This window comes from Sinocyclocheilus grahami, unplaced genomic scaffold (genome assembly GCF_001515645.1).
Source record: "Sinocyclocheilus grahami isolate Dianchi unplaced genomic scaffold, SAMN03320097.WGS_v1.1 scaffold3.1, whole genome shotgun sequence".
Classification (NCBI taxonomy): Eukaryota; Metazoa; Chordata; class Actinopteri; order Cypriniformes; family Cyprinidae; genus Sinocyclocheilus; species Sinocyclocheilus grahami.
Window position 1 is genome coordinate 7,720,372 of NW_015505182.1, and position 16,383 is coordinate 7,736,754.

The 16,383-nt window shown below is 35.2% G+C and overlaps 1 protein-coding gene across 1 annotated transcript in view; it reads left to right on the forward strand.

Moving 5' to 3' along the window:
• Positions 1 to 105: 105 nt before the first annotated feature.
• The window catches only part of LOC107575639 (metabotropic glutamate receptor 2-like), a 25,433-nt gene continuing 9,155 nt past the window's right edge, over positions 106 to 16,383 (forward strand). Inside the window, exons 1-3 of the mRNA XM_016262031.1 lie at positions 106 to 480; positions 542 to 696; positions 6,788 to 7,368. Of these exons, the coding sequence (XP_016117517.1) occupies positions 6,901 to 7,368 (468 nt within the window). The 5' untranslated portion in view covers positions 106 to 480; positions 542 to 696; positions 6,788 to 6,900. The remainder of the gene's footprint in view (positions 481 to 541; positions 697 to 6,787; positions 7,369 to 16,383) is intronic.

A 16,383-nucleotide genomic window follows, 5' to 3' on the forward strand; every position in this document is an offset into this window, starting at 1 on the left:
GAGCGAGAGAGAGAGAGAGAGAGAGAGAGAGAGACGGGGGGACGGGGGGACGGGGGGCTGTACACACGGGCGCAGGGGTAGCTGTTTCACCCGAACCTCACGAATGCATGAAGCTCGAACCTTGAACACCAACAACCATTACTTAAAATTAAAAGATCAAATCGTATCAGGGGGACCCACTGTTTGTTACTGAGGCGCTGTATCTGGGCAATATTGTTCAATAACAACCTCTCAAGTTTCAGTAAAAGACATAGCAAAGTCGTGACTGGGAGAACCGGACCGTGGATCCGTGGAGATTTAGTTAGAATTTATTAAACCTCTCACGAATGCAGGTGTGTGGACTGAATTCTTGCGCTCTCACAAAACCCCGAGACTGAGGAGAATGCAGCGATCTGGCCATTAAGTGGACGTAGGTGGGCTGAAGAGGGTGTTTGTGGTGCACGTTGCTTTTAATGAGACCGTGAATTTCACTGTGCACAGGTAAGATCTTCCTCCTCCTCCTCTTCGTCGCCCCCTGCGCTTCATCAGGTCCTTGTTTCAGCACCAAGGACAGATCCAAACACATCAAACACCTGCACCTGTGGGGACGTCATGAATGGAAGCTGATTTCTCACTAACTTCAAAGCAAAATCAACTTTGCATCCTTGAAACAAGTTGCACGAGGTGTTGAATTTCTGCCCAATCAATTCTTCACCGGTAAGTAAGCATGCATTTTTATTTACGCGCCACGCATGTCCTATTTGCGCACACTTTGCTTATTTTTTTAATCCTTTGAATGTCAGACTGGTTGTGTTTACCACCAAAGGGGAAGTACTTAATATATTTGGGAGCAATTTATTGCATGCAACAAACAAGTCAGAGTGCCGGGAAATTGCCTTATCGCGCGCGTGGACGGATGCTTTGGCATTTCTTGAGCACAAACCTGTCGTGTGATAGAATACAAACAGGACAGGCTTGCATTTGAATGTCAATGAGGTGTTGCTCCTTTGTTGACTATAAATGCACTTGATATTAGAGTGCAAAAGAAATGTGATCGACAGTCTGACATGCTCAACTCTCTGATCAACTTTCTGATCAACTTATGTTGCCACCGATAGACACATTACAAAAAAAGGCAGGATCAGTACATTATGAGAAATAAGGAAACACGGTATGTATTATGCAAACAGTCACTGCTTTTATTTTTTGACATATTTTGGCTTTAAGATAGCATATTTAGTAATGAAATAATCTTTATTTAATCTAAAAAACAACAACAACTCTTTTGTTTAAGTTATTGGATTAATGCAAATTTGTTCTGTAAACCCAGGTTTCAGACAGCTGTGGACACATGTGGAAGTTGAAACCATCCACCAGAAGCATTTTCAGGCTTTTCAGACTTGTTGACTCATTTCCTTAAGGTGCTTACATTGCTGTAATGAAATGCATTTATGTAAAGCAAATATTCAAACTGTTTATGAAGATGATCAAATCATTATAAGCATACCACCTTAAAAAACAACAAAGCAATCGCAGTGACATTCTGTTGACACCAGATCAAGCCAGAGAGAAATAACACTCCATGAGTCTTCATGAATAAGTATATTCAGAAACATATGAATAGCACAGCCCTTGCCTTTGAACACCTTTCACAATCTGTGAAATGTGAACCATTTTCCTGTCGAGGAGGAGACTTCTTGCAAAACTTAACACCCTTGTTCTGTTCATCCGCTGACACTTTGAATCTGAATAGTGTAAAGCATCCATAGCAACCCATAGAGCAGAGCTGATTGGACGTGCTGAGATAAACATCTCATAGTTAATTTGCTCTATGTCTGTGAATGCTTTCGTCCTTGGCAACCTTACCGAGTCATTCAGCTGGTCTGGCTGCGCTCCAGAAGTTATCAATGAAACCAAAGTGGGTCCTATAAAAAGGAAATCGGTCTTAAATTGTGTGTGAGAGTGTGTGGGAATAATATTATAGAAATGTAATATTTTTACATTGATAGATGTCACAGATATTAAATCACTCAGTTTAAACTTATCAGCAGTCAAGCTGATGGTGAGCCCAGACTGGTGAAATCCCATCTGGTCTCTAAGTGTACACATAAATGCTGCCAACACTAGAGAATCAAGGGAACTAATTCTCCCACAAGCTCTGAATTCCAGCATTATTATATGCTTCCCTTGGTTACTTGGGCATTTATCTATGGATTTTATGGCCAAAATAACCTGGGGTTAGAGTCTGGATCTGTGTGGTCTGCTCCTCAATCAGATTACACTACAAAAAACACAATGAAATTAAGTCCATTAATCATAATTATCACGCTGTAACCTGACGGAAAATGTTTATTGTCCCATCAGATGTGAGTATTAATTTAATTAATTTCATTGCGCGTCATTAAGAAAAATGTATGATCTCATAAGGATTTATATACTGATGTGATCATTCATTTTATTATGTTAACCTAAGTTGATATCATCATCAGATATGAGCTATGAATCAGATTTCTTGGACTTGATGACAGTCTGCAAATTTTTTGAAACCTTTGGTTTCTCCATATGCTGCTTAATTTAACTACCTAAAATAAAATCAAAGCAGCATTATTTGTTTTCTGTAACTATCATGTTGTGTTCCGCTGATTTTTACCTGGAGATGATTTCCTTTTTTCCTGAAAATTCCAGTTAATTTTATTGCTCACACAAGACAAAAACTTACCAAAATATGTTCAAAATATTTCTAATTTTGGGGTATTTTTTTCTCCACTTTTTCAAAATGGACCCGCCTACAAAAATCATGTATACATTTATTGTTATGCTATATTATTGGATTCCGTATTTTCGTGAACTTGTTTTTTGTTTCAGTTGGCACTAGTTACATATTTCTTTATGGATCTGATTGGTCATAGGCCTCATTGATCATATGCACATCAATTTTTGAATAAACATTGCCAAAATTCTCCACAAATAATGTTTTTACTTAAAAACTGAGGTGCATTAATTCAGATAAATGATGTATGGTCAGTTCCGAAAAGAAATACATAAATGTGCTAACTGAAAGCATAAAAAGATTGAATCCATGATTTGGTGATAATGTGAGATTTACAAGCAATTTTTACCATGAACAAGCAATTAGTTAAAGGATTTTCAGCACAACACAAGAGTTAGGCTAAATCATTTTGATCGCTTGTCATTTTGCTCATGCTTTCCTTCTTCTGAGATTTATAGTGCACTGATTGCAGCGCTGTGCCCCTGGAGCAACCTTGGTTGAAGTGCCTTATTCAAGAGCACAGTAATGATGGTTCCTCTCAATAACTCTTCAGTTAACAGTTTTCTCCTAAGTGTCAAACATGAAACATTGACATTAAATCCTACAGCATACGTTAACATTTACATCTGGGGACATTGTGTGGTCTTAAACTTGTGTGAATGTTTATTATTCAAGTGCGACTGCTATTGTTTTACTGATGTCCTAATGTCCAGACCTCCAGTCCAGTGCCATTACCTTGACACTTTTCTCTTGTTCAGCGAACAGAGGGTGCCCGTTGCTTCCATCTGTTCCAGAGACGAGGGAAAAGCCGTGATTAGTTTTTAATAAATGTTTTTGTGGTTTTGGTCAACTGCTGTTGGTGAAATTTAGAAACCTGAGAACTATAATTATAACCCCTAATGTTTTGTTTGGGGACTGAGAGACACCAGCACCTTTTTAATAGCTGAAGAACAATTCTACAATCTCAGAAAAAAAAGTACAACACTGTCACTCGGGCGGTACCCTATGGCACAAATACTAAAATGTGTATCTTTGTGCCTTATTTAGCCCTAAATGGTTTGTATTACTACATTAAATGTACAGTACATATTAATACTTTAAAAGTAAAAATGTGTACCGTCCCAGTGACAGTTTTTTGTGCCTTTGCACCTGAGAGTGTAAAACTGAGGTATCAGATTAATACCCCATGGCCATGTCTTTTCATAAAACAACTTTGCAATACAACCATAATTTACCCTGTCTCCAAATTTATTTTATGAAAAAAATAGAAGATAATTTCTCTTTAATTTATAACAACAGACCAAGATTTGGTCCCAAATCAACTAGTTACTGAGTCACAGCTAATTGTAGGCTAAAAATGCAGCCCTACCATTCAGTTTCTATGCCTATATATTTATATATTGTTTCATTTTATATATATATATATATTGTCTTTGTAGAAAATAACAGAATCATACAAATCAGTTTTGAAATATTTAGATATGCCCCACATAACAAGGGTGCAAAGATTGCAAACCTCACTGAAAATGAATAGGAAAAAAACTTGACATCCCGAGATTGACCATAAAAAAAAAAATTTGATTTGAGTTTGAGGTAAGGTTAAAGCATCTTTTCATTGATCTTTTGTTTAAAATTTATTTGCAAAAATAAATCAATAATAATAATAAAATAAATTAATAAATAAATAAAGCAATAAATAAAGCATTTCAAGCCCTCTTTTGTACCTTAATACATGTCAGTAATAAGTATAATAATAAATATGACACCTGTCTCAAAAGCATGTTACGGTAGAAAATGGTAGAAGATAACACCTAAAAAGAAACTTGAATTATTCTGACCCAATCTCATATTTTCTTGTAAAAACAACTTTTTGCAATTTTATTTTGTATTTATTATTATAATTTTTTTTTTTTTTTTTTGACACACTTGGAAAGATTGAGGATTCAAACAATGCAATGTTATTCAGTCCCGGCATTACAAATAATTAACTATATTGACTTGCTCTGATCCCTCAATTTAATCCACCTATAATAACAGATCTTGTATTAATTAGAACACATGTATACATCTTTATCACAGTGCATTGCCACCCCAACCCACCCACTTTTTCTAGTTTCCATGGTAACAGAAGTTAAGGAAGAGAAACCTAATAAACAAGATGTTGCCTCATTACGCCAGCAGGAAGGGTACAAGAGGGGAAACACCAGGAACATACGTGCTTTATCTTAAATTAAATCATGTATGGCATTTTTGAAAAGCTAGTGGTGTCCGGAGGCTCAGAGGAACATCTCCTTCACATTCAAATGATCATATTAGTCATCATATCTAAGGCAATAAAACGATCAATGTTCAGTTTATATATACTGTATAATGTATAACTGTTTTGCTATGCAATTTATACTTTATATCTTGCACTTAGAAGAGGGTAGCTCGCAAATGAATCACAATCAAATGGCAAAACTTAAAAAAAATGTAAAAGAAACATATGTTAGATTTTATAATTAGGTGCTGGCTAAGACAAGCATCAGTATTACTATTGCTCATAAATTTTCAAAACCCTTAACCCTAATTTGGCATGTAACTCATCCTGCACCATATGTGCTACAGACGTAAACCATACCTCAAATAGTGCCGCTTGTTGAAGAGAGATGTTCTGTTAGTCTTCAAAGCAATCTGATTCAACGAATGATGAAACTTGAAATAAACCCATAGACTTACATCGAATCTGTGTCATATCTAGAGTCCAGGACTAGTGAGCAGTTAGTCAGAACTGGGCTGTGATGGTGGGTTTGTTATTTCCTGAGAAAATATATATGAATACACACACAACAGAAAATGCACCATACGGGATTCTAGTCATTTCTAAAGATATAATTAATGCCAAACAAACAAATAGAAAATAGAAAAGGCTATTAAAAATATATGCCATCTGAAAATGCATACTCTAAGTAAAACACATAATAATCTATGCAACGGTGAAGTAGACAAGTAGTCTGGCATCTCTAAATAGAGATGAAAGCTCTATCAGTCTGTGTGAAATATAGTTGCGAAAGACTTTCCTATCAGCTGAAATTATTTATCGTTTCATCTTTTCATCCTCTTCCCTCAGGTTGTAATTTTTCATAACCTAAAATATGATATCCATCACCTTTGACACCATGAGAAAATTACGTAGTCACTGGGAGTTATTGATGTATCTGAATTAATGAAGCTAGAAAACAGAGCCTCACCTCTGAAATGTTGAGTTCAATCAGGATGAATTACTATCTAGACATGCCCGCCTCCTCACTGCCGCCACAAAACCTTATGCAAATTCAATTTCTTATGTAATATGTGACTTTCTGCATTGTATGCTTCTGTTTTCCGATGAATTAATCATATGTCAGGAAATGCACCATACTAGATACATCTAGTCATTTCTAAAGATATAATTAATGCCAAACAAAGAGAACTATCCCAAACCAGCGAAGAAAAGGCTCTTTAAAAACATGCACCATCTGAAAATGTATAATAGAAGTAAAATACATAATCTTTGCAACGGTGTACGAGTAAAGGAGATAGACTGATAGAGCTTTCATTTAGAGATGCCAGACTGTGTGAAATAAAGTTGAGAAAGACTCTCCTATCAGCTGAAATTATTTATCGTTTCATCTTTTCATTCTCTTCCCTCAGGTTGTAATTTTTCATAACCTAAAATATGATATCCATCACCTTTGACACCATGAGAAAATTACGTAGTCACTGGGAGTTATTGATGTATCTGAATTAATGAAGCTAGAAAACAGAGCCTCACCTCTGAAATGTTGAGTTCAATCAGGATGAATTACTATCTAGACATGCCCGCCTCTTCACTGCTGCCACAAAACCTTATGCAAATTCAATTTCTTATGTAATATGTGACTTTCTGCATTGTATGCTTCTGTTTTCCGATGAATTAATCATAAAAAAAACAATGTTTTTCATTTTCAGAGTTGTTTATTTTGCATTATGTCAATGAGAAAAGTCATTGAGTCAATGATATTCATATCTATTTTTCAGGTGCAGAAGATACCGAGATGCATCCACAGTCGACGGCGGACTTAGTAAATATCTCAACCAACTAAACCACACAGGGTAGTTATAAGAGCTCTTCACCTCTCATAAACCCTGTCATGGCTGGTGTTACACCCATATTCCTGTTCCTGTTAATTCCTCTGGCCCAAACGAGCCCCAGGTACACCCCGCCTCTGGCCGGATCCAAGCGGGAGATCATCATGGATGGAGACCTGGTGATCGGAGGCCTGTTCCCCGTGCACGAGAAGGGTGAAGGGACAGAGGATTGTGGTAAGATAAACGAAGAGCGTGGGATCCAGAGGCTGGAGGCCATGTTGCTGGCGCTGGACGAAATTAATCAGGACAACCGTATCCTGCCCGGAATGAAGCTGGGAGCCCATATACTGGACACCTGCTCTAAAGACACGTATGCACTAGAGCAGTCGCTGGAGTTTGTGAGGGCTTCTCTCACAAAGGTGCATCAGCCAGGCTTCATCTGTCCAGACGGGTCAAATCCTGTACCGGACGAACTGCCTCTGGCCATCTCTGGAGTGATTGGAGGATCATATAGTGATGTTTCTATACAGGTAAGGTAGACTGTACAGCAATCTAAACACTATGCCTAAAACCATTTTAAAAATGACTTGAAGTAAAACAAACATGAACTGAAATAAAGATATAATAAACAAACAAATAAATGCATGCTTTTAATGCATTATGAGGGTACAGTGCTATTTCAGTATCATATACTTTTTGTTAATATTTTAAATGAGATTTCATTTTTATATTTTCAGTTTTGATTTTAAATTAAGTTAAAGAGTTTTTTTTTAAATAAATGTATTTATTAAATTTCAATTTATTTCATTTGAATTATTTTACTTAAACTAAAGAAAAATGTTGCCTTGCCGACTAGCTGAAATGTTTTAACAGAATTTTCATTTTTAGGTTAACTATCCCTTTAATTAAAAACTAAAACTTTTTTAAAGATTATTAAAAAAAAAGAACCAATTGAAATAACGCTGAAATAAAAAATTTGAATATTAGATGAAAACTTCAGCTTTAAAATAATTAAATTATTAAATGTATTAAAATGACTAAAACTAAAATAAATAAATAAAATATTTAAAGAATAATACTTATTTATTTTAAAATATTTAAAGTTGGTAACACTTTACAATTAGGTCTCAATTGTTAACATCAGTTAATGTATTAACTAACATGAACAATAACAATGAACAATCAATTTAGTTAATTTTAGTTATTAAACTTAAACTAAAGAAAAATGTTGCCTTGGCAACTAGCTGAAATGAATTTTTTTTTATGGTTTTAGTTTTAGTAAACAATAATGACCCTGGAACTAGTTAAATGTCATAGCCCTGCCAAGAACATTCCCAATCATATTTCACCCGATAAACTAAGAAATTCTATTTTGCATGAAGAAAATGAAGCCTGTTTTAGAACTACTGAAATGTTTTTGCATTGTATTTTAATGACAATTAAGCACATTCAAATCGTATTGCCATAATGCAAAAAAAAAAGATATATATTATTTAAACTGTAAAGTACTTAGCTCATGAATATTAATTAGGTGAATTAACAATCCCTCAGTAGTTAAAAGGCAGGTGAGTAGGCACAAGCAGTGGTAGATTACTGCTTTTGCAGATGTTCAATGCACTACCAAAGCAAACAGAGACTTCTGATTGGTCTTAAAATCGTTGTTTTATGCAACTGGCTGCAATTTTATTTTTGCACAGTGGCACGACTCTTACAATATAACTTGAGGTCATTCATTGACCTCTAAAAAAAGTGGTCGCTACGCCCCTGCAAAATATGTTGTCTAGTTTATTGTCTGAGTAAGCTCAGACTATCATTAATACAGTTTCCCAACTTGTCAAATGTTTGTTTGCATTCTCACAAATGAAATACGACCAGAAAGAGTTATCATAGCAGTAAGCATAACATAAAAAGGAAGTACTTCTGATCACGTCTCTTCTAGTTACAATACACTCAACTCCTCCCTATCAAACCGAAGCAACATATACATCCGCCCATAGCTCTGTCAGCACAATAGCTTCCTCTGTGCAGACTGACCTCCTCCTGAGTGAAGCACCCAGAGACTGTGAATCTACTGACCTCCTCCTGAGAGAAGCACCCAGAGACTGTGAATCTACAGCTTGTTAATTACGGTTCTCTGCCTTTAGGTAGTGATTAGCATGAGATGACTGAGTGCTAATTGCCCTATGCTCATGCTTTATATGGTAGGAATCGTGGCTTAATTGTTACATCAATTGTGCTGGAATTTACGTTGCTAACTGCGGTACACATATCTAAGCCCAGCTTCACATTAGTAAGAGGGATGCAAAATGTTGGGGGTATGAAATTACATTTTCCTTGATAAAAGTGTTCTAGATAAAAGAGTTCAATAATATGAGAACATATTGAGTGTTCAGAACTTACAAATAACATTCCCTGTCAGTGTTGTTGTTATTAAAGAGACAGTTCACTCAAAAAAAGAAAATTCTGTCATCATTTAATCTCCTTCATGTTGTTCCAAACCTGTTTGAAAAGATTTTGAAGAATGTTGGTAACCAAATCTTGACGGTAGCCACTGACTTCTTTAGTATGGAAAAATGACTATGGAAGTAACTACCGTCAACTGCTACCAGCACTTTTGTGTTTAGCAGAAGAAAGTCATTAAGGTTTGGAACAAGTAAATAATTACAGAATAAAAATTTTTAGGTTAACTATCCCTTTAACTAAAAACTAATGCTTTTTTTCAAGATTATTAAAAACTAAACAAACAATTGAAATAACGCTGAAAAAAAAAGTGAATATTAGCTGAAAACGTCAACTTTAAAATGATTAGATTATAAAATTATTAAATGTATTAAAAGTACTAAAACTACTATAAAAATATTTAAACACTTTACAATAAGGTCTCACTTGTTAACATTAGTTGATGCATTAATTCAAATGAACATTTGGGCGATTTTCTTTTTTTGCACCCTCAGATTCCAGATTTTCAAATAGTTGTATCTCGGCCAAATATTGTCCTATCCTTCAGATGATGTAGAATTGATCCTTATGACTGGTTTTGTGGTCCAGGGTCACAAATAATCAAATACAATTACATTTTTCTATATAATATGGGTTTTGTGTGTTTTAAGAGAGTGTTAAATACTACTTTTCCTTGTTATCGCACAAATATGTCACTAAAAACGTCTCCAAACTTCAGGTAAAAATAAGTTCAGGTATCATGAGTTCACTGAAATCTCCACTAGTAGCAAAGCATTAAAATTTAAAAACATTTAAAAACAGTTATAACATACGAAGCAGATCATCAGGGAGTAATGCCTTAAATTCTGATCACACATCACTATCATATGACTTCATATGTCTTTTTTGAAGCTTGAAAGATCCAGGCTCCATTGTTAGTACAGGCTCCACATGTAAATACATGGTGGTTAGAAAGTAAAGTTCAGAACGACATGGGTGAATAAATAATTTTCATGAGTAAACTTACAATCTGAACGGAATGTTTTCATGTCAGATCGCACTAATTAAAAGGGCAGACAACAGTTTGTTGAGATTTTTGTGCATGTGAGACATTTGGAGGGTTTGGCACATATTGAGTTATGCATTTGGTGTCATGGCTTCACAACACACGACACACGTCATTCTCGATAGCTTAATTATCTCGTGGTTTCGAGCAAACTGGAAAATGTGGCCTGCATTTGTTTAATCATTTAGATATCAAAAGAATAGCTCATCCAAAAATTACATTCTGTCATTGTTTAATCACCTTCACGTCATTCCAAACCAATCTGAATTTCTTTATGGATTAATAAAAAGAAAGATTTTTAATGAAAATTTCAGATGTCATGCCCAAAAATGACCAAAAAAAAAAAGCATCATAAAAGTGTCACAAAAGTAGTCCATACGGCTCATGCACCATATTCATGTCATATGATTTGTAGTGATGGAAGAAACAAACCATTTCAAAACTTCATCAATGTGTCTGCTGGTCAAAATGAAACTCAAAACGAAGCCCAAACATGCATGAAAACACCTTTGACAAACCTGAAAGTGTTGAAATAGATCATTTATTAAATGCAATCTACAAATGTGACCCTGGAGCACAAAACCAGTCATAAGTCACACAGGTATATTTGTAGCAATAGCCAAAAATACATTGTATGGGTCAAAATTATAAATTTTTCTTTTATGCCAAAAATAATTAGGATATTAAGTAAAGATCATGTTCCATGAAGATATTTTGTAAATTTCCTACTGTAAATATATTAAAACTGAATTTTTGATTAGTAATATGCATTGCCAAGAACTTCATTTGGGCGATTTTCTTTTTTTGCACCCTCAGATTCCAGATTTTCAAATAGTTGTATCTCGGCCAAATATTGTCCTATCCTTCAGATGATGTAGAATTGATCCTTATGACTGGTTTTGTGGTCCAGGGTCACAAATAATCAAATACAATTACATTTTTCTATATAATATGGGTTTTGTGTGTTTTAAGAGAGTGTTAAATACTACTTTTCCTTGTTATCGCACAAATATGTCACTAAAAACGTCTCCAAACTTCAGGTAAAAATAAGTTCAGGTATCATGAGTTCACTGAAATCTCCACTAGTAGCAAAGCATTAAAATTTAAAAACATTTAAAAACAGTTATAACATACGAAGCAGATCATCAGGGAGTAATGCCTTAAATTCTGATCACACATCACTATCATATGACTTCATATGTCTTTTTTGAAGCTTGAAAGATCCAGGCTCCATTGTTAGTACAGGCTCCACATGTAAATACATGGTGGTTAGAAAGTAAAGTTCAGAACGACATGGGTGAATAAATAATTTTCATGAGTAAACTTACAATCTGAACGGAATGTTTTCATGTCAGATCGCACTAATTAAAAGGGCAGACAACAGTTTGTTGAGATTTTTGTGCATGTGAGACATTTGGAGGGTTTGGCACATATTGAGTTATGCATTTGATAATGCCAACCAATCAATAGCCACCATGCTCCTTTCATCTCCGGCACATTTTCTCTCCCCCACAAGGTGACGGAATATATTATCATATTTCTCCAGCACAAAAAGGGTGTGTGTGAGCACAGAATTATAAATAATAATGACGTGCATAAAAATATGTGACAAAATGTTATCTTTTGTGGAAATAGCTGTGTGGAGCAAGTTTTGTTAGATGATTTTATGCTTGTGAGTCTCTGTTTGTTAGTGTTTCTGTATTAAAAACACATTGTGCTATCTTCAGAGTAGGTGTCTCAAGGTCACTCATATGGAGATCTCCGCTGTGGTCTAAGACACTGATGTTAATAGGTTGTAACTGCATGTGGTGTTCTTGGGATGCCAAAACAACAGACAAATACCGCTTATAATTAATGCCATATAAATGCCAAATCATTTGCATTCCCACATAATTAATGACAATTAGAATTATATTGTAATTAGCACTCACTGAAACATACCAATTTCAGACCACAATGCATACCGTGTTTATTTGTTTGTCATATTGAATCATTTGCAATTCTCTAGCTCTTACCGTAGAGTGAAGACGCCGCTCGGCTGTGTAGCACTTGGTGAAGAAGTGTCCTGGGAAAAAGCAGATGGTGTTGTTGTGTTTGTAGGAGGCTGGGAAAGCTTGACAACGGGTTTTGCAGTCACAGAGCATCACTTGACCCTATTTAGCCTTTCATTTGGGTGTGCAGCTCACATTCAGGACAGGGTCAGACACTTATTCATTCTTTTGCCAGCCGCTAGAACAGACGCAGCTTTGTTTTTAACCAGTCTTTTGCTACCATTTTGAAAAAAGATGGGATTATGCTCCGTTTAATATTTTAAACTAAGAATTACATGGCAGGAACAACTAAATTACGCACTCTATTTTCTGACAAAAATGTGAGTGTTATTTGCATCTGGAAAACTTGCAACCACAATGCTATATCTTATTTTTTACCTTTATTACTAGTTTGTTGCTAAGGTGTTGCTAGGTCAGTGTTTCTCAGCCTTGTTCAATCCGAGCCCTCCCTATTGTCCTGTTATTGTTGAACTGTTATAAATAAAAATAATCAAATAAAATAATTAAAATAGTTTCTTAATTCCAGAAGTTTCAAAAACTGAATGTTTTCAGGATTCACTCTTTATGAATAAAAGAATTTATATTTTTCTTCTTATTATTATTTTTCACTGAAAAATGGCAATTTTTCAGCAGTTTCTTAAAATATTTTAGCCCTTGTCACTTTTTTTTTTACTTTTATTAGTTTCCTTGAATTTGCCCTCATATGGTTTTCCATGACAGTGAGAAGCCTGATTCTTATAGTGGGGAAAAAAAGTATTTTTGAGGGAACAAAATAAAATAAGATGTCAGTTTACATCTTAATTTTTAGATGTTTCAGCTTCTTTTAAAGTTTTTGTTTCTTATTATTTTAATAAATCCTTTTAGGTCATCCTACAGCCCCCTAGTGGGTCCCGGCACCCTGATTGAGAGCCACTGTGCTATGGGGGAAAAATGCTGTAGGGTTTACTCTGAAACAGTTTTCACTCAGAAATTGCAAATTTTCACATATTACAAACAAAAAGCAGCAAGTAACACATTGAATTAAATATGACATTTTTAAGTGAGAAAGACTGAAATTGTATGTTCTTTTAAATCATACTCCAATAATCTTTTTTACAGTGTACATGGTTGCTGGCTGGTTGCTAAGGCATTGTTAGATGGTTGCTAGGGTGTTCTGGGTCATGTTGCTTACTGGCTCGATATTCTGGTTTGTAGATATGACTTGGGATACCTCCTTTTAGCTTTAGTCTGACTGAAACTGGACTTTCATAATGCACTTTCAGTAGCAATGACAATGTCACATACTGCTGCTTTTTGGGATCTCTCTGGAGCCTTAACCTTATGCCATTATGATTTGCAGAAAAACCTACCCAGCAGTTCCCGCATAGAATGGGAAATGCCGCAAGGTCTATAGCTCCATGCTTCACTGTCTGGGTAGGGCAGCAGCATTCGCATTAGACTCAACTCAGGTGGTCCCTGTCAAATGCTTCAGCTGTGTTCTGGCAGTTTCTACTTCCTGAAAAAAAAATGAATGTGTTGATAGGCAGCTGGAATATCAACATCTGCTCGAGCTTCTGAAGCTGAGAAGCAGTGGCCAGTGTAGATGGCAGCATCAGATTTTCCAGACAGCTCACACATATTAACAACACTGCACATTTAAATCCTGACTTTTTTTTTTATTTGATTTTTTTTACTTTTCTAATGCGTGGGTGATGTTCCAATTCCTTAGAAATTTAAATGCCAGGGAAAGGTAGGGCATTTCAATAGCAATAAAGTTTGAGTAACAACGAATGATTACTTAATTTCCAGTTTTCACTGATTTTCTCACTTTTGTTTATGATTATCCCGAACAATATCAGATTTAGCAGAGGTGCGATGCCAAACTAGTGATCCTCCTCTGTGGAGAATTGCACTTGTCTAAATGAATCAGATTTTCTCAATTCCACCTCTTAGCAGACTGTCTGCTCTCCCTCAGGCTTGAATGAGTTCTTTAAGTGTTTTTGTCAGAAACTGACATGTGAGTGCACCACCCATCAGCTCTAATGTCTGTAAGTTGAGAGCTAAACCCAACAACTACAACCCAATTATTTTGTTGACTGATATTTAATCATGCTTTCCATTTTATTAGCACAAAACAGTAATGTCAGTCAAATCTTGCTCCTCAGATTTTTGTTCTCAGAACAAGAGAACAATTTTATGGATCTGTAATTGCTGTAGGTCAATAGTCTCATTTGGGTCTATGTTTATTTCTCCTTAGGGATTTTAGAGGAAACATCTTAGTATAACAATACTAAGAACTCAAAGTCTCATGAGCTAATAAAGATCAACCTATTAGCAATAAAAGTTTCCTCTGTATAATAATGGAAAAATAAGAACATAAAGAATCTTTCAACCACATACTCATTTTCTAGAGTGTGGTTCTTAAAGGCAGCTACAAATTACTTGACTAGATACATCTAAGGAACTGGCATTTAAAAGCTTAAATCTAAATTGTTGAATGAATATGAATGAAATGCAAAAAGCTGATAACAACTATGCTGAAAGCTTCTTCAAACGTCTGAAACACCTACATGTGTTGATGCGAATTCAGACACGAATTTCAGTCATTATACACATAAGTCTCTGGAGTCTGTGCTATCATCATAATTTGCAGTGTGAGAAGCTTCTCAGACTAATCATTAGAACTCAGCAGCCATTGACTGCAAGAAAATATATCCTGTTATCCTCTTGTGATAAAACCTTGTTCATTAACAATACAATACAAATAAGAAGATTTTATAATCTGTGACTGCTTCAAACAAGATTTTCTTGCATAGTAAAAACAGACCATTTTCTCTTTCAAATGACAAAATTTTAAGTAAAAATGATAAATAGCATCCATTTCAGATTTTGAAGGTGTGTCATGGCCTGAGGAAAACTTGCACCATGCCTAACATTATCATTTTGTCCGCTAGCACAGTTATCTTGCGTGATCAGAATTAGGTCTGTCTAAGTCCCATGAAACTATGGCCTGAAACGATAGGATCAGATGAGGGAGATAGGAAAACAGGGCAGAGGTAAAAAAATAAATAATTTTTTTCACCCTCTCACACTCAAAAGAATGTTATGGGACATTTTGCACTTATCAAAGGGCATCTGTGGGTCACTCACTCATTGGGTAAATTGGGTTTCTAATTTATGGTATGACCTATGTGGCTGAAAGGTGAAAACAGACTTGTTTCTGTGACCAAAAGGAACAAATTCAGAAAACAGTTGCACCACTTTTGCTTTATGTATTTTAGTTAAAAAACCTGCAACCTGCAGTCCCTTTTGCTAAATGCACTGAAATAGTATTGCTTTAACTTTTAACATTCATTCTATGTAAATTAGGCTCATTATAGATTACCCCATATTCAGAAACCCAGTGCTATTTGTCTGGGGCAATTAAAGGGATAGTTCACCCAAAAATGAAAATTCTGTCATTCATTACTTACCCTCATGTCGTTCCAATCCCGTAAGACCTTCATCTTCAGAACACAAATTAAGATTTTTTTTTTTTAAATGAAATCCGAGAGTTGAATTGTTGAATAATGTCGTTATTTTTTTTCTTTGCATACAAAAAGTATTCTCGTAGCTTCATAACATTATGGTTGAACCACTGATGTCACATGGACCATTTTAATGATGTCCTTTCTACATTTCTGTGCCTTGATCGTGGTAGTTCCCTTGCTGTCTGTGGAGGGTCAGAAAGCTCTCGGATTTCATCAAAAATATCTTAATTTGTGTTCCGAAGATGAATGAAGGTCTTACGGGTTTGGAACGACATGAGGGTGAGTAATTAATGACAGAATTTTCATTCTTGGTGAACTATCCCTTTAGCATGGCGCTATTGACAAACACAGAGAGTTGGCAATGAACAGAAATGTAAATGTTTTTTTACATTTTCTACAATTTACATTGTTAATAGATGCTTAAAAAAAAAAAAGTATATATATATATATATATATATATATATATATATATGCATAATT